At 25.9% G+C, this 26,441-nt stretch overlaps 1 protein-coding gene across 1 annotated transcript; it reads right to left on the bottom strand.

Annotated features, from left to right (window-relative positions):
* Positions 1–2,456: 2,456 nt before the first annotated feature.
* Positions 2,457–25,134, bottom strand: LOC145845660 (threonine synthase-like 2). The gene is made up of 10 exons (XM_082952776.1): positions 25,023–25,134; positions 23,186–23,296; positions 17,329–17,523; positions 15,594–15,736; positions 13,927–14,167; positions 12,039–12,160; positions 11,797–11,893; positions 9,221–9,366; positions 6,017–6,139; positions 2,457–2,603 (listed from the first exon to the last, which is right to left on the bottom strand). The coding sequence occupies exons 1-10, from the start codon at positions 25,132–25,134 to the stop codon at positions 2,457–2,459; spliced, it is 1,437 nt and encodes a 478-aa protein (XP_082808902.1).
* Between the last annotated feature and the right edge of the window lie 1,307 nt (positions 25,135–26,441).

Genomic DNA, 26,441 nt, shown 5'->3' with positions numbered 1-26,441 from the left:
CTGCTCTGGACATGACATAAAACTGTTCTGGTGTACGACCCGATAACCAAAATGTTTTTTCATACACCAGGTCCTTGGACCAATCTTTTTAAGCGTATTTGTTGTCGTTCAATAAACAATATGAAAGAAGCTAACAAAATTTACACCTAAGAAGTTCCTTTAAAAACCATCTAAATTTGTTCTCATTATGACTTCAAATTACAAAAACAGAAAAAAAAAATCACTGAACAGAAGAAATGATTTTTTTTACTAAAATTCGACGCAATTTGTAAACTTCCTTTTCTGTGCCTTTTAAATTTGTTTTACATTAGGGAAACCCAGAAAATTTTATCTAAAATTTTAACCTCTAAGAGTTTGTGTTACGTTTAATATGTAATTAATGCTCAGTGATTTAACACTTTTTAACTTTTTTTTTATAAGTAAACTAACCTTTAATATTAAGATAACCTATTTATTTATCTAGTGTTTAATTTTTTGATTTATTTAAATAAAAATGTTCAGAAAATTTAGTAAAACTTATACATTTTTATCCTAAGTGCTAGTTTAAAACTAGTTGCTACACTTTATTATACTAATTGTTATACTTCAAAACAAATCTTGTGTTTCTTTCTAAATATTTACATAATATTTTACAAAGTTTGTTTGAGTTTGCAATATATCATTCATTTTCGCCTTTTATTATTTATTATTTTTAACGTTTTTTTTAAACATAACTAAGTACATTGCACCGAAACTTAGTAATAGTTTTTAATAAACTTTACTTGTGGAACTACAGTTTGCCGAACTACGATTTAAAGCAATGATTATATAAAATTAGTCGATATTTTTGCAAAACATTAGTATAAAACAAAGATTAACTTAAAATGAAAAAAAAACATTTTATTAGAAATAAAAATGATCAAATTAGATTAAAAACTAATTTTTCTGAACAAGTTTTTAAAATACAAAACTTATCAAGATTTAAAACGAGATAGATTTACTAGACATAGTAAAACTTATAAACACTTTTTCAAATCAAGTCTGTTTATTAAAGATAAACTTTTTATAAGTAACTTATAACGAAAATTGGGTTTTTTGTATTCAAAAACTTAAAATTGTTTGTTTAAAGCGTTAAATAAAGAGTTAGAATACACAAGACTAACTTTTACAGAGCTTAGATTATATTCAATACATTTTACAACCGTTTTATTAACAGTTTTATAAAATTAATTGTTAATTCACATTGAAACAAAGCATTTTTACAATAAATTAGAATTTAAAAAAAAATATGTTTACAAAATTAAAAAAGATGTTTTTACAAGATACTAAACAATTTTTTTCAAATGCTAAAACATATAGATCATATAAACATTAATTTATGTCACCGAACTAAAAAATAATCTTTTCAGAATACAAAAGTAGTTTAGCTTCTATTTGAAGTTATTGAACGAATTTTGTTCATAACAACTTGCTTCCAGTCTTGTTGCTTAGTGAGTACTTCACAGCTGTTTGTGTTAATTTTTGTTTTGTAAATTTAGTTTATAAACTAATGATACTGAGTTTATTTGATATTTATATAAAATTATGCTGATTTTTTACTAACCGTTGAGGTAGCTTTTGTAACTTTTTTATTTTGTTTGATTCAGCCATAGGCACTCGAGCTAAAGGAATGATTTCTGGAAACTTTTCTGCAGCAGCAGTAGACACACACATAGTTTCACCTCCACCTTCTAAAATGCTTGAACTAAAAAAAGTTTATTACTGTGCCTGATATTTATAAAAAGCAAATAGCAATTTAAACTTAGTAATAGTATAAATAGTTTTTGTTTTATGTTTTCTTTGGGTATAAAACAACATGAGTAGCTATTTCCTCTGCAACTGTAATAATTTAACTGATCGGGTTTAATCGTCTTTAAATTTATCTGCTCTTTAAAGAAGTGTAGTTTGCGATTAACAAAAAGAAGCTTACTTAATAAAGTTTATGTAAAGTAAGTTTTTTATTGAATTGCAACAAGTAAACCATGATTTGAAAATACTTAATTAAAAAAACTATTTTTTATGAACATTTATGTTAAACTAAGTCCGTTTTACAGAATAAAAAAACTAGTATAATGATCTCTTATCTAATATTTTGACATAAAACGTTGTTATTTGAAAGTGGGATAAAAGTAGTCATGACTATGATTAACTAAATCGAAACAAACTTATTATGACTTAAAAGTTAAATTAAAATTTATGTTTTATAGTACTTTAAATGTACTGAATAACTTTAAAACTTGGTTAAGGAATTTATAAACACGTCTAAAACTGTTAATTTTAATAACTAAAAGCGGGTAAAACTATTAAATTTTTAGAGCTAAATAAAAATTAAGGTAAATTTTTCAATATATGAAAAACTATAATACTAAAAAACATACGTTTAAAGATTTTTTATTAAATAACAGAAAATCTTTAAAAGAAAAAAATTAAAAAAAGAACTAGTACCCTTCGGTAAAGTTGTAGAAGTAAGCTAGCGCACAAGCTGTATGTGGATCTATCAAATACTTGTTTTCATTCCAACATTTTTCAATAGAACTTTTGATCATTTCGTCAGTTGCAACTGCAGTATGGATTAACGAAGAAACCTGATTAGCAATTTTTAACATTGTATAATACAAGCTGACTTATTTTCAAATCAGAAACGATTTAATCTCTAAGTTTAGCTCATTTAGTTATAAAAGATGGTTTAACGATAGTTTTAAAAAACATTTTTATTTTACTCAATTAAACATACTCGATTTATTAATTTGCAACCATTTTTGTTTAGATAAAATAACGTTTCTATTAAGAAATTTCTCATTAACAACCACGTGTGACCACAACTTGATCTCAATTAACATTAAAACTAAATGTCAAAAAATATCTAATTCTAAAGTAGTTTCATAAAATTTTAAAAAGGCTGATTTTAAAAATATTAACAAATACTTGTCAAAAATTGATCGGAATTCATTATTCAATAAATAAAAAGATTTCCGACACTTTTATGACCAATTTATCGACTTAATTCAAACTCTAATTAATCTCTTTATTCCACCTTATCCTAAAAATAACAAATGTAAAAAATATCCATCTAACATTAAAATTATTAAAAGAAAAACTTATTCTTTACAAAAAAAGTAAGAAAAAGTAATCATTCTCCAAAGATTATAAAATTAAATCAAAAGAATATGAATTAGCTGTTAAAAAATACAGTTTAGAATATGAAAAATACCTCTGCACTAACCAAAATTATAAAAAGTTTTATAGCTACGTTAAATCTAAAATTAAATTAAATATTTCTTTGCCTCCTCTATTTGATCACCATAAAAACAAAACAGTAACTTCAGATTTTGAAAGAGCCAACTTTTCAATAAAACTTTTCAAAATGCATTTAAACAAGATCAAAATCATCAAAGTTTTAAACAACCTAAAAAAAATGCAGCAAAATGAATTTTTTATAAAAGTTATAAAGACATTAACACATCGACTAAGCACCTTTTAGATAAAATCATCAGAACGCCAGAAAAAAAGTTCACCTTATTTTATTAAGCATGCTATTCCATCATTAGTTTTTCCTCTATTATTAATTTTCAATTGCTCCCTAGCATTATCAGAAATACCTAAACAATGGAAAACATCTTATGTAATTCCAGTATATAAAAAAGTTGTCAAACACGACCCATTAAATTATTGGCCAATATCCTTAACCAGTACGTTTTCCCGATTTTTTGAACACAATATTTCTCAAAAAATATTTAATCACCTCTTCGAATTTAATTTATTAACACCAAAACAGTTTGGCTTTGTTCCCCACCGATCATCAGGAATTTAACTATTGACATGTTTACATACTTGATCAATAACTTACTTGAACAATGAATCAGTCACAGTGGTCTATACTGACACCAAAAAACCTTTTGACTCTGTGTCACACATTAGATTATTAAAAACTATGACTCAATATGGTTTTGATGATAACTAAGTGAATCGATTCAACGAATTTTTAAATAGTAGGACACAAAGTGTACTCATTTACAACACATTATCAGGTCCTCTAAAAATTAACAGTGGAGTACCACAAGGTGGAGTCATTGGTCCTCTTCTTTTTTTAATTTACATCGACGATATTACTTTAAATATTCACATTCAAAGCGAAATAAGTCTGTTTGCAGATGACGCAAAAGTATTTAGCAAGTCAGAAACTTCTTTACAATTAACATTAGATAATATTTACGAATGGCTAAAAACAAGAAAACTTGATTTAAATCCAAAAAAAAAAAAAAGCCAAGCTCTAACCACAAATAAAAATAAACCTTATTAACCTTTTAATTAATAAACCAAAAATACCAGCAGTAAATTTTTTTAAAGACTTAGGAATATATATATATCTGAAAATTTAAAATGGAACGAACATGTAAATTATTTATATAAAATTGCTCAAAATTTATCTTATCAAATACTTAAAAGTTTTAAGACCAGTTCTGCTAGTATTCTTACTAAACTATTTAAAATCTACGTTCGTCCTAAACTCGAAACACAATACCCCTATATGGTCCCCCTATTTAAAAAAAGACATTATTAGGATTGAGTCTTTGCAGAGAAATTTTACCCGTTTTGTTTGTAATAGATGCAACATTTCAAATACCTCATACAAAGATAGATTAGTAAAGCTCAGATTGGAGTCTCTAGAGTATATAAGATGACAGTTTGATTTGATAACACTTTTTAAAATTGTTTATGGTAAATATAAAGTATTTTTAATCAGTTTTTTGTTATTGTCAGACCAATTATAATTTTAGAGGAAATGATAAAAAAATAAAATTTAAAAATAATTTTGATAACAGTCAGAAGCAAAATTCTTTTTCTGCAGAACAATATGTGGAATAATTTTCGGGTGGAACATTTTCGATTAAAACTAAAAAAAAAAGATTTAAATAATATAAACACGAGTAAAATACAGTGATTGTCGATTAAGAATTCGTTATAATGATGGTTTAAAATAATTTCTATTTACTTATTTTAAAGTATTAGTAGCACTAAGAGTAATTTTTCTTCCCTACGCCTTTCCCCTACAGATTATAAGTTGTTATACATAATTTTTGTAGATGTGTAATCTTTTATAGTCAATGCATAAGTTTGTATATGAGAATTTATTTTATTTTGTATTTTGTGCATACTAAGTTATAATTGATCATACAGGACTATTTGTTTGTAATTTTTTACTGTGTCATATTTGGTTTTTAATTTTCATTGAATGTAATTTGTTTGTTTCTTTTTTCGTGTGTATTGTTTAAGCGGCTCAGGTTTTAATGCCCGAGTCCATCTTCGCACAATAAACTCAAATAATAATAACAAATTAAAAATGTAGAAGACAACACAATCTTTGTTGATTTTCTTTTTAATTTATGATTTATACATAAAAAAAAAGTAAGTTTCAAAATAACATCAATAAGTTAAAAAAGTTATAATGTATTATGATTCAAAAAGATACGTTTAGTTTTTTTTTCATATTACTACACTGTTAAATGAAAAAAATAAAAAAAAATCTGAAGCATCAATAATTTTTTAGCTTTAAACTATTGGAACTTATGAAGTTTTATTAAGTTTATAAGTTTATATATTTTATATATAATGTTTATATTTTATTAAGCTTTTATAAAAGTTTTCACTAAAATATTCAACTAAAATGCTAAAAGTAAATACAGGTAAAAAAAAGTTTAGTATTAAAAGGCAATGTAATTTTAAACAAAACGCTATTTTTACCTACTGTAAACACACACTTGAGTTATTTTAAAAATAATCAAAGTTATTTTTAAAATTTACAACAAAAAAGGGCTAAATCATATTTTTGAAGGTAGTTATTTATTTAACTTTAAGTTGTTTAAGATTGAACTTATAATTTTTATCTATTATTTTAAAACCTTTTGTTGTTGTATCATCCTTTAGCAAACACTAGAATAAATCATAAATGTAATGCAGTAAAATTGATTAGAAAAAAAGAAAGTTTTACAAAACTTACTTTTTTGTGTAAATCTTGATGTAATTTTACACTATCGTCTCTGGAATAATATTTGGGCATAATTTCTCCTAACAAGTTGTCATCTGACATCATCCATAAGATACGTTCAAAATTTACTAGAAACTGTTTTACGTAAGTTTTAGACTATAAATTTATTATGACTTTTTTTATAAAATTTAACAAAAATTAACAAAAATTAACTGATAAATAACAACTAAGGGAACTGATTTTAAAATTAAGTCTTAGTGAAGTGTATTTATGTTTACGAAAATACTTGAATCACAACTTTAAAGTTTTAAAGATTTTTATGTTTTCCATCACATTAAGTTTTTAGCTTTTCAAATTTGTCTGTAGACTTTTTTTTTAAATACGTTTATTTATTTAAATACAATATCTATGAAACCATTAATCGACAATTATTCAACGCTACTGTCACAATATAGCTGTGTTAGACGAACTGGAAAGTGGAATTATTAAAGTACTGGAAGTAAAACAAATAACTGTTTCAATTATTTTTTATAAACGGAAACCAAACTTAAATAATAAAAAAGGCTGAAGATTTCGTTATAAAGTAACTACCGAATGTTTTTTATTGAAAAGTCCCATAATTTGTTTTGTATTACAAAAAGTAACAGTTCAATATTGTATTGAAGTGATCACAGATTACATTTATAAGTAATTACATGCACTTGTAATACTAACTTTATTTCGCTTCTACATTAACAGGTAATGTTTATTAAACCGGACAAAAAAGTAAAAAACCTTATGAAACTAATAAAGATATGAACTTAATAGTATAATAAGTGGTGCACGACTCAATAACCAAAAGGTTTTTTCGTACACCAGGTCTTTAGACCAAACTTTTTGGGCACTTTTCTATCGTTCAATAAACAATATATAACAAAATCATAATTAACTTATATTAACTAGAACATAAAATTATAACTAAATGACTAAGTTAAAGTAAATAAGATAATTGTTTTATATTTAAATCGATGTACTTGTTAGTTTTAAGAAAATCTGAGAAAATTAAAAGAAAAAACAACACTATGTATTTATTTACAATAAGTTTTAAAGAAATCACTTTGACTATCAGACTATAGCCCTCGGTATCTTGATATCCGGCTTTCGATCTTGTTGAAATTCGTTAGTTATTTGTAACTCATGAAAGCTGTAGTCGTTAATATACAAACAAACATGATGTATTACCACAAAGCTACTATTTTCTGACATGATAAGTGACGTTAGGATGTCTAATTGTCGTAAAACGTATAATAAATTATCTACTGGTAAGGCAGCTGGCACGCTCGTTTGTAAAAAAATTAAAATGAATGAAATAAATAAATAAAGTTATTATTTACAACATTTAGAAGTTTCAAACAAAACCGTAAAATAAAACAACATTGACAGAAGTTATTAGAACTGAAGCCCCGGTTTTCATGTGCCTTGAAACAAGCGCAAAACTTGTTACAGAAATCATTGATCGGAGTGATGTGATCGCAATAAAAAAAAGGGGGTAGCTGTCAACTTGCACGAAGGGACAAAATTGCACGAAGGCACAAAATTGCATGAAGATACTTTTGCACGAAGATACTTTTGCAAGAAGACATTTTTGCACGGGTCGAATTTTTAAATGTTTTTTTTAATTTTTTTTTATTAGATTTAATTTTTTTTTTAACTTTAGCTTTTTTATTGCTATCACTGTTATCCCTAGTCCTTACCCTCAATCGATAACTTCTTCTTTTAGTTATTTTTTTTTTCAATTAATGTTTTAAAATTATATATATATATATATATATATATTACTATTATTGTTACCCCTAACCCTTTTCCTCGGTCGGTAGCTTTTTTTTTTTTAATTAATTTATTTTTTTTATTTTTACTATCACTTTTACCCTTAACCTTTCCCTCGGTCAAAAACTTTTTTTTTATTTTTGTTTTTTTTATCAATCTATCCATTAGTTTTTTTTTTTTCTTTTTCTTTCTAATATATATTTTTTTTACTCTCGTACAAAATTGACCCTTGGTGCAAATTTGTCTTCATTTAATTTTATCCCTTCGTGCAATGTTGTCTTCTTGCAATTTTGACCCGTTCCCAAAAAAAAGAGCTTGTTTCAATGTTTAGTTTTGTTCTAATGACTTTATCTGTTAATTTTTATTAAACTGTCGTACTAAGTTAACAAACATATAAATGCATGTTAAATTCTAAAACAAAATTGATAAACTTATTTTAATAATTAGTTTATGAGTGTTTGAAAAACCTTATTCGTAAAACAAAAATAGTATGAGATTTATTAGAATAGAGAAAAAAACCATATTGTATACATATACTAATTGATCACATATATTATACACATATATTAATTGATCACAATCATGAAGCTTACTTATAAATTACCAGTTACTTTACGTTGCAACAACTTAACAAAAAAAATTAAACTCTATGTAAATACAAATTACATTTCAAAAAAAAAATCATAAGAAGATTTAAGCATATTTGAATTTAACTGGATACTAATGTACTATTAAACTAGGGTAGCCGTGAAATTTGCACCAGCGTACAAAATTGCACGAAGACAATTTTGCATGAGAGGATAAAATTGCTCGAAGATACTATTGCACGAGCAGACAATTTTGCACGGAGAAATTTTTGCACAGGTTAATTTTTAATTTTTCTTTTTTTATTTATTTTATTTTTTTATTATATTATCACTGTTACCCCAAACCCCGGTCGGTAGCTTTCTTTTCTTTTATTTAATCTTTGCTATTTTTTTTACTACTTTTATTTTATTTTTTTTTAATAAAACGGTTTTTTTTTTCTGCTTTTTTTTTAATAATTTTATTACTCTCGTTCAAAAATTTAACACGTGCAAAGCTGACCATTGGTGCAAAATTGTCTTCGTGCAATTTTGTTCTCGTGCAATTTAGTCCCCTTGTGCAATTTAGTAACCCCGTGCAATTTTGTCTTCGTGCAATTTAGACCCGTTCCCATTAAACTAAACCAAAGTAACAATTTCAATACTAAAATTGTAATATTCAAAAAGTAAAAACTTTGTTTAAGTTTTTACATACAAAGAGTTTTTGTACTTAGTTATTTTATAGCAATAAATAAAACACAAAAGCTAAGCTTTAAATACCAGCAAAGAGGTTTAGTAATTATCAACAATAACTTACATTTTATTCTTTAAAAAACTTTAAACGTACTGTCATGTTCATGGCAGGAGCCAATGTTGCGATTTGTCTTTGTTTACTCCAATCGTTTCTTGACACTATTTTGTGCAAAGTATCATTTGAATTAGTTACACAAACAGGTCTTAATGGAACTCCCATTTTCACTGCTAGAACGCAAGCTAAAAGATAGACGTATCAAGAATAAATAAAAAACTATAACTGTTAGTTTTTACTACAAATAACACTACAATTATTAGTTATTATTTTCTAAAAAACTCCTTGCTATTACTTTAAGCCTATATAACTAATATATGTTTACAAAATAACTTAGGGTTAGTTAATAATTCATATTACAAAACTTTAAAACTTATAGTTTTTTCAAAGAATCTATTTTTTTGTTGTTATTTAAAACTAAAAAGAAAAAACTTACCAGAAAATTTAACTGATAGTATATATGATTGTAAAACAAATCATAAAACTGTTTTAAAATAAGATAAATTAAAAACTGCTAAGGTAGCTATATTTTAATTAGGGTCATATGTGAGTAAATCACTTTTTTCATAACTTGATCTTATTTTGTAGAGTTGTAACTAAGCTACAAGTTGCTTTTTAAGATATAGCCCGTTAAAGTTGGAAAGTACAAAAGGTTTCTTGTTAGAAGAAAAAACTAAAACGGTAAATAAACAGAAACCAAAAAAATATATCATCTTCTATGTTTTTCTAGTAATTTAATAACATATTATAAGTAGCTTTAAAACCCTACAAAAATTTTGCACATATAATTTATTTTTTGTTTCATATTTTTTTTATTAATCTTTACTCTTATCCCTAACTAACCTTACCTATACATACGAAAAATTAATGAATTTTTTTTTTTTTATTGAAAATAACATGAAAAATTGAAATAGAAAATAAAGTTTGGTTTAATACATGCAATTTATTTGCAGAAAGCCCAAAACGTTTTCCCCGAAATATGTGTAATTTTTTTTTTTTTAAACATAAATTAAGTTTTGTTTTTATTTTACTTATAAATATACTTTAATTAGTTTTAAGTAAACTTAGCTTGAGCTAAATGTCGTTAAATTGTTTTTTAACACAAATGTCATTGTGTTTATATTTCAAACTTTCATTTAATTAACACATTTTTAATTTTTAATTACGTCAAATTTAATTGCATTGCAATTTTAGTCTGATTATATATTTATATTATTAATTGTTTAATTTTCATAAAGTTTGTTTTTATTACACTAGAAATTTAGGTTAGTTATATTTTTTTATAAATATTTTTAAAAGTTTCCCTAGACTTTTTTACTTTAGTTTCACAAAATTCAACCGTATAAAAGTGTACAAGTGACACCCGTTAAAAAGTATTAAGGCCTTAAGGGGGGGGGGGGGGTGTGTCCAACAGTTTTTTTTTTTTAAATTAACCTTAGCTTTTATATGAAAGCTTTAAGTACAAACTACAAACCAGTTTTTAAAGAATTCAAAAATATAATTTAACTTTTGAGATATTTTGTATTTTGTAAAAAGTTTCTGATACAAACGTATGGACTGCAAATGTTTCGGGTCAATTTTCTCGGAAATTTTAAAATTCACTAAAAATCTATCTTCTCCTTCATTTTTTAAGCAATCTTCTTCAAATTTTTAGGAAATGTTCCTTATGTTATAAGAAAAAACGGTACTTAGAATTAAAAGATTCAAAAAAAAATTTTATGACAAAAAAAAATAAATTTTTACTTGAATTTTTTTAAGTCCGAAGTAACTTTTTTTTTAATGTATAAAGATTACACTGTAAAAGTTTGTAGAAGATTGCTTGAAAAATGTAGGAGGAGATTGAAAAAAAATTATTAAATTTTATTTATTAATTTAATTTAATTAAAAAAATAATAGTAAAATTTCCCTAGATTTTTTTATTTTAGTTTTACAAAAGTCCATCGTATAAAAATGACACTCGTTCAAAAGTATTAACTCCTATAAAAGTAACACCTTTGCAAAAATGATACTACGTGCAAAAGTGGCTTTTTGACTCGTTTTCCAAAAACAAAAGCAAATGATGATGGCCGAAATAGATATTGGCCAAAAACTAAAAGTATTAAAAATATACCAAAAAGTCTAATTAGTAGAAACTATAAGTAAGATAACTGAAAAAAATACATTAACTCAAAGTATCAGAAATTAAAATGTTTGAAATGTAGTTGTTGTGTACCCATCAAATATTTGTTTAGACAGAGAACATTAACATTTGACTAGTGAGCTTAGTTTTTATTAAAAAAGTAATAAGAAAATACTTAACTGTAAAAATTATAAGTCGATAATAACTAACAAAATAGTTGATAAAATCATTACTCGTGTTAAATATTTGAATATATCTTAATGTATTAGCTTTAGTTTCAAATAGATACAAACAAATAAGATTAGCTTTTTTGTTTATAAAAATATTAATTAAAAGTTGTGACAAAGATATATGTTGCTAAAGTTGTCAAAAAAAAGTTAGCTATTACAAATAAAACTACTGTTGATATTTTCCAATAACGCATATTAAACTATTCTAAATAATAAATTATAAAAACAAATCACAAATACTTATCAAGTTTAAAAACACTAATAACCTGACAAATTACCACATGCACCGTTAGGTATGATGTTATTAACCATGTTTCCGATTTTCGTTGTCGTTTGTAAATAACCATAAATATGATGTGCCACCTAATATTAAACTAACTTAGTTTAAAATATTTACAGCAAACATTGAAAAGAATTTTAGGATAAAGTAGTTTTAATTTTTTTAATTAAAACAGTAGCTTAAAAAGAAGCTAGTTTTTTTTTCAATAAACACTATATTAACTCTTACTTGTACCATGATTCGGCACCAATTCAAAGAATTAAGTGTGGCTATAGAATGTTCTTCAACAAACTTAGAGTCTTCAATCATCTGCTGAAAAAATACTTCCATCTCTTCAAGTTCTCCTTCAACTGTTTTTTTTTAAATCTTACTTGTACTTCAAAAAGAGTGTATTAGATTAACTATAGGGAACTGATAATTATGGTCACTTCATAAAGCTTTAAAACTAAGCAAGTTTTTAACAGTTTACTATCATTTCTAACCAGCAATCATTTTAACCCGATCATATCTAACCAAATCATTTCTAACCTGATCACTTCTAACATGATTATTTCTAAGACGATTATTTCTGAGCCGATAATATTTAACTTGATCATATCTAACCTGATCATATCTAACCTGATCATTTCTAACCCGATCAGTAAAAATTCATTGCTTTTTAGATTTATTTTAAACTGTATTTGTTTAAAAACTAACTAGTCTTAATAAAGTTATTCTTGTATTAAAATATAGTTTACTTTTTCTAAACCAAAACTTAATGTTTTTATAGTTTACAATTGTAAATTTACAATGTGTATCTCTTTAATATAGTATTTAAAAACTCAAATTTTTTCTCCTGAAATACATATAATTTTTTTAGGTAGAAAAACATCAGAGAACACACTCTCCCCTCTGCAACGATAAACGTTTTCTGAAAGTCAAGTGAGTGAGTTTTAGCTAATCATATGTTATTCCACCTGCCCTATCTTTAAATTTATCAACAAAAATTCACCTGTTAATAAAGAAATAAAACTAAATCTATCTGTAAAAAAAAGTAGAACTTATAACTAACCAAAATAAAAATAAATAACTAATCCTAACCCTTGATTGAAAAAACCCCTTTGACACGTCGTTTAGCAAACACTAAGAAGGTTAAAATCTCAATATTTAAAAATAAAATAATTTTATTTCAACTTATTTTAATTTCAAATTAATTTCGTTATTATGATTTTTTTTTTCATATCGATCTGCTTAAACTAAACTTTTGTTTGATTAAATAAATAATATTAGTTTATTTTAATTCTTTTTAAATTCTGCAGTGTTGAATTCTTAAAGTAAGCTGTTATAACTATATTTAAGTTATATACTATTGTCATTTACGTAACTAGAATATATTTTTAATGCAAGTAAATTTAAAAGATTAAACTGTTACAAATATAATATTCAGATACAAAGATCTTTATACCACAGTCTATAAGCTATGATGTAAGTCTAGCGCAAGCTTTATATAGCTGTTGACTAATTTATTACTATATCAATAGCCGGTAAGTTTTAACTTTAAGCTTCAAAACTTGCACAAATTTTTCTACGACTTGCACAGACTTTTTTTTTCTGATACAAGTAGATATAATCAGGTCAGGGTTAGAAGCAGGGGCGGAACGCTGGAGCTGTAGCTCCACCTAAAAAACAAAAAATTATGCTTTTTTTTAGAGTTTAAGCCTTTAAACACGCTGCTTTAAATGACCCCTGATTCAGCTGTACAACCCCAAACTACGTCAAAGTAACTTTATTTCAAAGCTAAGGAATTAAGCTTTAAAATTATATATCTTTATTTATGTTAGCTTAAAAAGTAAGAAAGTTATGTTATCATGAAGTTGTACAAAAAGTACAGCCAAATGTGTACATGAACGTCGTTAATTTCTCTGCTAAATTAGTTTTTTAAAGTTTTTATATTTGATGTTCAAAATGTTCTTAAAATTAGAGCTGCAAGCTCAATTCTGTGTCAGCTTCATCTTAACTGTTTACAAGTTTTCAATACAAACAATTTTTAAAAGTTGAATTCTGGTGCTGCATGAACTTTCAGCACCATGTACATTTAATCATGATTGTTGTTTTAAATTTACTACAATGCGAGAACAATAAGACAAGGTGAATTCGAGCAGAAGAAACTCGAGGAGGGAGTACTCAAGAAGAGGTAATTCAAGCAGTGGCAACTCAAGCAGGAACAACTCGAGCTGGGGCAACTCGAGCAGGAAATACTCGAGTAGGGAAAACTCGAGCAGGAGCAATTCAAGCATGGAATACTCGATCAGGGACAACTCGAGCAGGAGCAATTCAAGCAGGGAAAACTTGAGCAGGAAAAACTCGAGCAGGAAAAACTTGAGCATGGGCAACCTCGTTTATTAAGTTACTTGCATGTTTTTTTTTAATTATTAGTTAGACAAGTTATAAAATTAAATTAGTAAATTTATAATTTTGCAAATACAGAAACTTACATGGACATAAATAAAAATAAAAATAGCTATAGTTGTTAGGAAAGGGTGGTAATATACAAAGGTATGAGTATGTGTTTTTTTTATATTTTTTTTATTATTTAATTAAAAAAACATGTTCAACTTTTTTTTATGAAAATTTAGCTATTTCTTCACAATACCTTTAAAGTTTTAATCTAAATGTTTCAAACAAGGGGATTTTTTAAATTTGACAATGTCAATCTGCAGCACCCCTAACAAAAAGACCACGCGTTACCACTGGTCAGAGGTAATCGGGTAAGAAATGATAGGGCTAAAAATAGTTGGGGTAGCAATGATCGGGTTAGAAATGATCGCAGGTTTAAAATGATCAGCTCCCGTTTTCAACTGTATTAGAAAAAGAAAACAAATAAATTCAGATAAAGATTAAGAACATCTATGGATTTAAAAATGTTGTTATTTAAAATTCGAAGTTGTGTGGGTGTTGTTAGATAGTCAGGAGTGTATTAAAACTTAATACTGTACTCTATCAATAAAATTTAGACTAATTTTTTATTTGTTAAATAGAACATTACTCTTCATAGTAATCTAACGCTTAAAACTACTTTTTTTTCTATAAGAAAAATATTTCCAAAGCTTTATAGTATTTATAAAATGTTTTAAATATATTCACCAACAAACAAAAGTACCAATTAAAAATTAAATTTACCTATATAACTAAAAACCAAGCTTTATTTCGAGTGTCTCTATTAAAGTTAACTATCAATAAAAAGTTATTTTAATCTAGTCAATAAGCATTGTGATATTTTTATAAAAACTAGCTAAATAAAAAAGAAGTTTGAGTATCAATTGGATCTGAATAACTCCGTTGAAGTGTGTTAACTCTCTTGACAAACAAAAACATATTTCAGTTCATTAAAGAAAAAGTAATGTGAAATTATTTTTTTCTTATATATTCCCGCGAACTTGCTTTGCTATGTTCCTTTATTAACACATAATTAGATTTAATTTTAAATATTTAAATAAAAAATATAAGTTAATCAATTTAAATAAACAAGATAAACAGTTCGTGAATACTTGTCGGCGTTTTTATATATCTAGCAGTTTAAAAAATGGGGTTTATTTAATTTTTATTTTTATGAGCATAATCTTATCAAAAGAAGTGAACAAAGTATACGTTTAAGGTTTGCTTAACTTAAAGAAGCCTTATTTATACCGGATTTGTTTTAAATTCGAATTTAGAATTGCTCACAAACATGAAGCCAAATGATATTTGAGCTAGGCTTTTAAGTAGAAAAACTAAAATAACAATATAAATGTAACCTGCAAAAACATGTGCTGTTGGATCTTGAACAGTTGTCATCATTAGTTTCTGAACTTCACTTATCATGTTGTGAGGATACATGACAACCGTTGAAACATTGGCTGCCGATTGCATTGAATACAAAGCGCTGCTTCCTGTATCACCACTAGTTACTGCAAAGTAAAAGTTTATTGAGCAAGTCATGTAAAAACTCGTAAAGTTTTTTTTAAATTCTCTTTACTACATTTAAATTTCTTGCAATAAATTAACAAATTAGTCTATGTCTTCTTTATTTTACTTTTCATAAAAAATTGAAGTTTAACATTATTGTTATAATTAATAGTAATACTAAAGGTTGGAAAAAGATATTTATGAGATATACACTATTTACTAGGTTTACTAATTAACAATGTTGTTTGTAGCTATTATTTTATTTTAACAATGCTCTATTTTAATATTAGGATATTTAGAGCTAAAATATTTTTGAACAAACAATTTTTAAATTTAAAAGTTATCGAAACAAAAAAATGTGCACCAGGTCCTAGGACAAAGTATTTTGAGCGTCTTTTTTTTGTCATTGAATAAACTGTTATAAATCTAATTGTTTTTATGTAGACTTTACAAAAATTTGAACCGTAAAGTTATTAATTAAGGAGTTTTTTTTAAGTTTTCTTATTTTTGTAAAAAAAAAACTTAGCTACCAGTTGTTTTAGCTTATTTTCTAAATTCAAAGTAAAACTTCAGATATAAGTATTCAAAGATAGAGAGTTCAAGAGGTTTTTTTCATAGGACGCGCAAAGTAAAAAGGCGAAAATATACTACTTAACTAAAAATTTATTTATAAAAAAACTAATTAAAATATATTTATATTGATCAATTGTTTCAAGCTTTCATTTTCTAATAATTTCAAACAAAATATAATAAACAACTTTTTTTTTTCTTAAATTATAAAAAAGTTTAAAGCCAACAAAAAAAACTTTTTTTTACTTAAATTATAAAAAAATTTAAAGCCAACAAAAAAAACTTTTTTTTACAATACATATATATTTTAAACTTTGAAAAATCTGATTTTTTTCAAGTTGTTCAGAACATTAAGGAAAAAACTCTTTAAAATAGAAGTGGAAAGAAATTTTCAGTGAGTTTTTCAAAATTCCGACAAAGTCGGCCTTGATTTTTTTTCTTACGGTTGAACTAGATGCCTAAAAAAAATTATTATATTTTAGAAGTTAATTAAAAATTTTAAATCTATAAAAAGTATATTTCAGTATATACTCTAATCATTTAAATAAAAGCTAATATTTTTGTAAAAATAAAAGTTGGATCCCCTTATGTATGTTTATTGAACAATAAAAGCGCTCAAAAAGTTTAGTCATACAACCTGGGTGTAGGAAAAAAGTTTTAAGTTCAAATTAAACTTTTAAGTTATATATTCCTACATCGCAGGTAAGCTTTTCTGTATTGTCTCGCTAGGACATTGATTATATAAACTACAAAGTTTAAATTTAAGTTGTACTTAAAGATTAATAAAAATGAGCTTTCTACAAGTTATAAGAATCTAAACAAATTCTAACAGTTAGTTTTGCTAAAAGACAAAAGTATAGAAATATAAAAACGTTAGTTATTGAATTTAAAAATACTTAGAAAAGACTAAGTTAAACGAACAAACGTTAAAAAATAGATAAAAAAAAAAATTAAGTTACTTTTAGTTTTATATTTGCTGACTTTTTGCGAAAAAAAAGTAGAAATCTTTAGACTAGGCACATACTTATAACACAAGTCATTTTTGAGTTTTTCTTCTCTAGAAAATAACTGATCAGTTGTGCAGTCACACTCATAGCTAGGTCCTTGAAAGCCATAGTCTCACCGTGCCATAGCTCCAAAACATTTAGTCCTCCATCTAACTTTTTAACTTGGACTACATCTTCAATATCGAAATTTTTGAAAGCTTCTTCGACGATTTCTTTAAAAATAATTTTTTTTATAAGAACTTCATTTTTTTTCGGTGCATAAAGTAAGTAAAACAATAAAAACAACACATTGTATAACTTAAAGTTTAATTAAAAAAAACTTTTAATAAAGATTCGTTAGTTTAACATCTAGATCAGGGCTTCCCAAAGTGGGCGATATCGCCCCCCTGGGGGCGATTTTAGTAAATCGGGGGGCGATAACTAGTTAAGGGGCGAAAGGGTGGGCGAAAACTAGTAAGGGGGCTAAAGGGGGGCGATTTTAAAGTTTTAGCAGTCATAAAAGTTTTACTTTTTATCTCGCTATTTTACTAATTTTAGCTTGCTATTAAATATTTGAACCTGAGGTAAAACTTAAACAAAAAAAAGTCCATCTAGGTCCTTCTAAATCAAGTACAGAGTTCGTACTTTTTAGAATTTGCGAGATTTTTACAATTTTCCAAAAAACACTAGATTTCCCTAGATAAAGTTGAAAAAATAATTAATTTCTCTGTATTCAACTTTTTATTTTTAGTTTTGGGCCAATTTTTATGATATGTACAATACATAACATAATTTTTTATAGATTAATTTATATTTTAGAGCTTAATTGAAAAAAAGCAGAGTTTAAAAACTAGAACAAAAATAAGAAAATATTACAGATTGTTTTTATTTTTGACAAAAATGTTTCATGATTTTTCACTAATTTTTTTTTTTTCCAAAGTTAGTTTTTGATAATTTTGATGGGAAACCTTCAAGTATATTTTACTGTTGATTCTTTTACTTTTCCAAAATTTCCTAAATCTAATTTTAGATTTAGGATAACTTAAAATCAACAAAACCTGAATTTAACTAACCAATTTAAAAAGTTAATGCTTCAAACTTAAGTTTTGATTTACTTGAAAGCTGACTGTTATAATATAGATTGATTTAATACATATCAGAAGACGTTTATTATTAAAAGTTTTTAAATATTATTCACAACCCTAACGTTTTTATTAATAAATATATTGTTGTTCAATACAAAATTATTTTTATGCACAATTCTATACATAAGTGCATATTTAGTTTCAGAAAATAAATTTATTTCTTAATAGTTTTGGAAATATTCTAATTCAAAGGTTAATTGTAGCAGTTAGTCCTGATTGTCAGAGTCTGCAAGTGCTTTTATTGTTAACTTTAAGTTTTTTTAAATAAGTTAATTAGAAATTAATAAAAAAGTTTAGTAAATGTTTATTATTTCGTTAAACAAATGACAGTCCTGTTTTATTTTATTTATTTTTTTGTATATATTTGAAAATAATGCTTAGATTTTATAAACTTCAATTGTTTATTGTATTTATTTTGACTGTTTAACCTTAATGAATTTAAACTATATCAAGCTATATTGTAACTCATTTAAGCAACTACAGTTTTAATTCTATAATGCACAATCATTCGTTAATGGCAGTTTACCAAGTATTATTTCTTTGAACGTTTTTAATTAGAATGCAAGTGTAAAAAACACTTTTTTAAAATCTTACTCGAGTATCAGTCTGTTAATATTGATTCTGTCATTTTTCGAAAGACATCTAAATCTAATTTAAGATTTAATTTAACTTAAAATTCACAAAAGCTGCAGATAGTTAAAAAAAAAATTATGGTAACACTAAATCAATTATTTTCATGAAAGATAAATGTTGAAACTTATACTGATTTCAAAGATATCAGCAGACATTTATTATTTAAACAATTTTTAAAGTTTAGTTGTAAAGTTGAGATCATTAAATGTAATTTATAGCATATATTTTGTTAATAATGGCTACTAAATCCAAAAAAGTTAGATATTACAAAGAATATTAATTACAACATGGTTTTATTGAGAATGAAAGTAACAGAACTCAACCTTTATGCCTAATATGCGAAATATTCTGTACTGAAGCTATGAAACCATCACAGATCAAAGATCATCTTAAAAGATTTCATTCAGAACATGTGAATAAAAATGTAAAGTTTTTTAGAAAACATCTACATGAGAAAACAAAACAGTGCAAAATCACAAACATATTCAAGAAATCTACACAAAGTTTTGAAGATTGCCTCACACCATTGGGGAAAAACGTTTATTCCTGTCTTAAAAACAGTTCTGGTAAAAATAATTCCTTGTAAAAACATCAGTAATGTTTTACGTTCGATTCTTCTAAGCAACAACACTGTGAGAAGACGTACAGATGAAATGTCAGAATATGTTGAACAAAAGTTAGATCAAATGATGTGCGATAATTTTTTTTCGATGCAGGTTGACGAGTCCACTTAGCTGGGAAATAAATGTCTTATGCTTGCTTGCGTGCGTTTAATAGTTGATAATACAACATACGAAGAACTAGCGTTCTCCCAACTAATGGAAACGCATAGCACAGGAAGGCTTGTGTGTAAAAAATGTTCACAATAGTACTTCTTAAATCAGTCGTCGGCTTGGTGTACACTGGTGCACACTAGTGTACATGAAATTTCTTTTAGAGTGCACAAGACTTTTTGGGTGCATGAAACTTATTTTGGGGTACATAACTTATTTTTAGTGCAGAAACTGAATTAAAGTTTTTTTTTAAATCTTTCTACATTTAAGACATATTTAACCTTGATATCTAATTGACCATTTTGTTGTTAATAAAACGACCATTTTTGTACTCTCCTAGTTCTATTCTGTTACATTATGTAAAAATTCTTCCACCCTTAGCCGCCCAAAGAAAAACCGAAGTGAGCGAACCTCATAGATTCTTAAAACAAAATAAAACGGTTAGTGTTCTATAGAGTGTTAATTTTATTAACTTTTATTGTTTAAAAGCGTTTTGCTAAATTAAAAATATTTTAGTAAGTATTTTAGACCTGGGTAATACAAGTAAAGTATTTTTGTAAAAATTATTTCATCGATATTAAAAGTTTATTGAAATGGATGGGGTAAACTGGTAAATTTAAAGTTAGCGTGTAAAAATTAAGTGGGTGTTACCGAATTATCAGCAAAAAAAAAAAACGATTAAAATACATATTCTTAAACACTAGCGGCGCTAAAGAATGCAAATCGGGGTGCACAGAATTTTAATTTTGAGATTTAGGGTTTACGGATTCGAAATAGCGTGCCGAACACTGTCCTAGGTCACAATAATACTGAATCATTTTATTACAATTTTGCTCGAGTTTTTTAATTTTCTTATATGTTAGTTTTTCGAGTTGTGCAGGTTGCAAGTACATTATTTTAACAAGTCGACACTAGAAAGCATTTATTAGTAAATATGACTTGCTGCCAACAAAAGTTGTCCACCACTAGCCTAAAAGTTATATTAGTTCAAAACAATTGACATTTAAACAGAATTGGTTACAGAATATACAAGGCTTTTTAATAGTTTAATATTTTAATAAACTTTATTGGGCTTATAAGAAAATAGTTGTAAATTATTTTCTCAAGCCCTGTAAACGACTTCGAACACAGCCTAAAAGTGCATGCATAAGAAGTACCAGACTAAATTACTTTTCGAACACAACTTTTTCGGCTCAAAAGTGTGTAACCAAAAAAAATACTTTATAAAATCATGGGGGCGATTTTTTTTTTAATTTCTGAAAAGGGGGCGATTTAGTAAATGAGTTTGGGAAACCCTGATCTAGATAGATAATACAAACCTAAAGTATATTGAAAACCAGAGGTGGGCAAACTGCAGTGCACGGGCTAAAAAAAGCCCAAAAACCAAAAATTTGCGGCCTACTGTGTACTTTCCAGGTTTACATACCTCTTTGAAAAAAAAAATTGCTATATGAATTTACAATTATGCACTTGAGTTAATATTTATTAGTTTCTAGTGCTTTTTTTTTTGCTTCTTTTATCGAATTTTGTTTTAAAATATTTTTTTAATTGATAACTACAATTATTTTTAACAGCTGCGGCCTACGGAAGACTTTATTATATGCAGTGCGGCCTGCATTTTTTTTTAAAGAAAATTACCACGTTTAACAATCGACCGACGTTTATAATAGTGTTACTTATACGCGACTCTGGTTATTATCTGACTCCTAGCGCGTCGTAATAGTATCGGTGAAGTTATTTAAATGTTTAGAAATGACTTAGCTAGGTTATTTAGCTAAGTCGACTTAATGAATTGCGAACTTAAACTTAGACTATAATTTAATGCTTAGCCTAATTAAATAGTTAGATTGTTAGAATGCTTAACTGATTGTATATAAAGAAATCTAGTCTAGAAATAAGCTGTATTATAATGAATATAAACTGCGATAACACATTAACAAAACATAGCAAACTATGAAAATAACTACTTCAATTCACAAGTTCATAAAACAAACAGTCGCCTTCGTACAAAAAATACGAGGCGAACACAACTTTTTTTTCAGGATATGATATTATTACAAAGCTAAATCTAGACTGGCCAAAAACTACTCGCGCTTTACTAAACTTAATATTACTATAAAACGCAATTAGATATAACAATTTAACAAAAAGAAGAATTGGTAATGTTTCTGAGAGGTTCACTGAGAAAATATATGATAAAGTAAGCCAGAATTTTCGCGCTGTAACTATTATTAACGAGTCAGTACACTAATAAACCCTTATTATAAAGTATAAATTATAATTTTAATTAATATTCAAACATAAGTTTAATTGCCACTGTGGAGAGTATGACTTTGGAAAGTTGTCTAAAGCGCTTCATTTAAGAATTGATCAGCATGTGCCAAAAATTCTCAAAAATAAATTAAAGGTATATCCTAAAAACATAACAAAACTATTTTGCAATATTTTAAATAAATTTTTTTATTTATTTAACACATTATATATCGATTGTGTATATATGTAAAATTAGTTCATTTATCTAAACTAAGATTTGTGATAATATATGTTGGCGAGTATACTTACAGTTCCCACCCGCACAAAACCAACTCTTTTTTTTAATTATTTTTTTTTTTTTTGCTTTTTTTTACTTTTTTTTTAACTTTTACTATCACTGTTACCCCTAACCCTTACCATTGGTCGAAAAGCGGTTCTCCGATTGCGAGTGGGAATTGATTACGGGTTGAGCGGTTCCCATGTTGGCGATATCGAAATTAAATGGCAGAATAAAGGATTGATATCTAAAAAAAGAACAATTGTTGTTTTAATTTTCTGCTAATTCGGCGATTATGATAATGAGTTTTGAAAACTCTGATGTAAAGTAGGAAAATATCGCTCAGTTTTTCTTCAAAGTTTAATACTTAAATTATTGAGTGAAGAAACTTAAGTTCTTCAATCTTCTTTTACAAAGTTTCACGCTTAAACTTTTAAAATAACTTCTACTACTTCTCAGCTAAAAATATTCTATATTGTTTGTATAATTTTATTATTATCAGAACATTATTTTAATTAACTTTTAAGTTTAACTTATTGGCGTTCTTTTTTTTCCAAAAATAAATCTCAAATTTTGGATGGTGGTGTATTAAAAAACAGACTTGTAAAAAATATTATTTTGGTAATTTATTTTATATTTAGCCAGATTTAAAGCTTTTAATTATTTTATAGGACTATAATGAACTTTAAGCTACACTACTCTGAATAGTTTTAAAAAGTCTAGTTTTCGATTTTGAATTTTGAATTTTTTTTTAAACTTTTACATGTTTAATTTTAACATTGTAAAATTGTAATTATCTTTTAATTAAAACTACCATTTTGCTTTTCTAGGTCTATTTCAGTTTCATCTATGAACAAGTTGAGTACCTTTTTGACTACTTCAGTATAAGATAAACCTTTCCACAGTAAAAGGTCTTCAGAAGAAACTATTTATAATAAAAGTTTATCATCAACTTAAAATGCTAATACTATTATGATAATATTTAAACAAAACAGGAAAAAAATACTATATGCACAGTTGACTATGAAAAATAAAAATAAATAAAACAACTAATTTTTAGTAACTTAAATATCAGACTTTATTTTATAATTTTTAATGAATAAAAGAACACTCAAATTTTTTTTTCCAATATATTTCGTCAAGTTCTCTTCAGGGAAATTACTATTGAAACAATACAATAAAACACAACAAGTATATATACAAAAATTTTACAAATTAATTAACTGATCAATTAAGTAAACGTTAATGTAATCAACAAAAATGTAATCAACAAAAACTTAAAAAATTAACACAAAATGGTCTTAACTATATAAGGCTAAGGTTTAGTCAAATTCTTTCTTATTACATAAATTTGGTTTGTTTAAATGTATTAAAGTGGCTTCAAGTCTAATTAATTCCAATGTATTTGAACATTGTCGAATTACACTGAAATTAGATTATGCAAACTTTTTTCCACAACTTGGATTATTCACAAGGTGTTCTGCTATCGCAGATTTTTTTATTGCATTTTTGACTGCAACACTCTTTTCGTCTTTTTTGTCTTTAATATACGAATTGATACACTTGGGAACATGTTTCTTTATTCTAGTTGTGACGTGTCGAGAAATTTGACCAATGTAGCTGCTGTCACATCAGCATTCAAACTTGTAAACTACAAGACTTTTTTCTTGAGGTGTCATTAGGTCTTTTTCCGAACGTTGAAGTATTGGTTTTGACATGAATAGAATCCTAGAATTCACCGCATAATTAAAGACAAAAAAGACGAAAAGAGTGTTGCAGTCAAAAATGCAATAAAAAAATCTGCGATAGCAGAACACCTTGTGAATAATCCAAGTTGTGAAAAAAAGTTTGTATTAGCTAATTTCAGTGTAATGCGACAATGTTCAAATACATTGGAATTAATTAGACTTGAAGCCACTTTAATACATTTAAACAAACCAAATTTATGTAATAAGAAAGAATTTGACTACACCTTAGCCTTATTTAGTAAAGACCATTTTGTGTTGATTTTTAAATTTTTGTTTGATTACATTTTATTGATTACCTTTACGTTTACTTAACTGATCAGTTAATTAATTTGTAAAATTTTTGTATATATACTTGTTGTGTTTTATTGTATTGTTTCAATTGTAATTTCCCTAAAGAGAATTTGACGAAATATATTGGAAGGAAAAAAATTGAGTGTTCTTTTTTTCATTAAAAACTAGCTTTTATGTTTCTACTATCTTAATATATCGATAAGACAAAAAAAAAACCGTTACTTTATGTTGTATTTACCTCTTTATAACATAAAATGACAAAACAAACGTCATTAAATATACATGTATTTACAAAATAAACTTTCTGTAGAGTAAAATAGTTTCTGTGCACACTAATGTGCCTAGATGCAAATCGTGAAAACCTCTACTATAGAAAACTAATTAAGATGTTTGTTTTTATAATTTGATAAATACTCAAAATTAGAGTATTGTATTTAGGTATTTGATAAATTTACTTTGTTCGACTTACAGAAAATACGTTTTATAATATTATACAAATTTAGGTAGGATGTTAAACATAAAAGTAGTTAAAAAAATTTTAACAAGTTTATATTTTATGTTTTTAAGTATATATTATAGAGATAAATTTATGTAAGTAAAAATTGTTAAAACTTTTTGGAATAGTTTCAGGCATGGTCATTCCACCGTCATCACAGTATGATGTGAAAAGAGATTTTTCAAAGCTGATTGGTTGAGACTTTCCCCGCGTGCTCACTACTTTCATATTTACTATGCTGGGAATAATATTTTCTAATTATTAAAAAAAATTTAATATACTAGAGGCCAAACTAAATTAAATAAAAACGAAAATAGCATTGCGAATGAGTTTGCCCGTGAAAACTGTTTAATTTAAAAAAACATCAATATATACTACAACCGTTGATGTACTAGATCCGGCTGTTTTGCTTAGATCAAGATCTGAAATCAAACAATTAACAATAGTATGATTCAAGCTTTTCTTATGAAATAAATAAACTTATAAAAAAAGTTTCTGTAATGAAAAAAACTAAGTAAACAAAAAAAATCTTGTTTTGTGCAGTTTTAAGTAAATCATCAAACATAAACAAGTCAACAAAACTGTATACTTTTACAAAAATTAATTGACCCATGTTGTTAAAGCTTTAACAATTTAAATTTTTTTCTCCTAACGCAGCATCCTAAAAGTTGTGCTACACCTGAATATTATTGATTGAACGACAAAAAGCGCTCAAAAAATTTTGCCCAAGGACTTAGTGTACGTAAAAACCTTCCGGTTATCAAGTCATACACCAAGGATACAGTTTAATGTCTTGTCGAAGACAATTTTCCAAGACAAATGTCCAGGACTAAATGAATATAAAAATAAGTTATTAAAAATGTATTTGATTCAGAAACGTTACACATGATAGTATATATTTTTCTTATTGATTTTATAAATGTAGATATTGAACTAACAAATGTAAACATAAGATAAAAAAAGAGCACAAGCATATTTGGAACACCTTGAAAACAACAGTCAGTTTTTCTGAATTCTAAGTAACTATGATCTATAAAAATTTATAACTAAAGAGAACCTACTTAAATAATGAAACCCTGCACTAATTTGCATAAGATTTTACATATAAAATGCTAGTTTACTTGTTTTTAATGACTTCAAGTTTACTTTAGAATTCAAATAATGTTAAATTACAGTAATCTAAATGAAGAAAATAAATCTACTTCGAATAAAGTTTTCTTACTTTAAATTAATGCTTTTGAAATTTAAGTTTTACTTAAGAATTTCCACACGCTTTCGAGCACAATATTTTCTAGTTTTTAGATCTTAAAATTCATAATAAACTGATTATACTACTTCAAGTATTTGATAATTAAATAAAAAAAGTTATATTTTAAGAATTTATTTAAACTTGGCAAATGAATAAAAAATGTTACTTTACCTTATAAAGATATTTTAATACTACCAATGTTAATCTCATGAACTTTAGTCATAGTATAATTTCAAAGTTTATCGAATAATTTGACACTTAAACTTAAAATTCAATTAAATAATTT

This window comes from Thalia democratica, unplaced genomic scaffold (assembly GCF_965202585.1).
Source record: "Thalia democratica unplaced genomic scaffold, ktThaDemo2.hap1.1 HAP1_SCAFFOLD_111, whole genome shotgun sequence".
Classification (NCBI taxonomy): Eukaryota; Metazoa; Chordata; class Thaliacea; order Salpida; family Salpidae; genus Thalia; species Thalia democratica.
This window is presented reverse-complemented; position numbering and strand designations above follow the sequence as displayed.

Coding starts and splice junctions, on each gene's coding strand:
- LOC145845660 (XM_082952776.1), bottom strand. CDS start 25,134: ATGAAAGTAGTGAGCACGCGGGGAAAGTCTCAACCAATCAGCTTTGAA. Junction 12,161..13,926: donor CGAATTCACCTTGTCTTATT/GTTCTCGCATTG, acceptor AAAAAAAAACAG/TTGAAGGAGAACTTGAAGAG. Junction 11,894..12,038: donor GGTGCCGAATCATGGTACAA/GTAAGAGTTAAT, acceptor GTTTAATATTAG/GTGGCACATCATATTTATGG.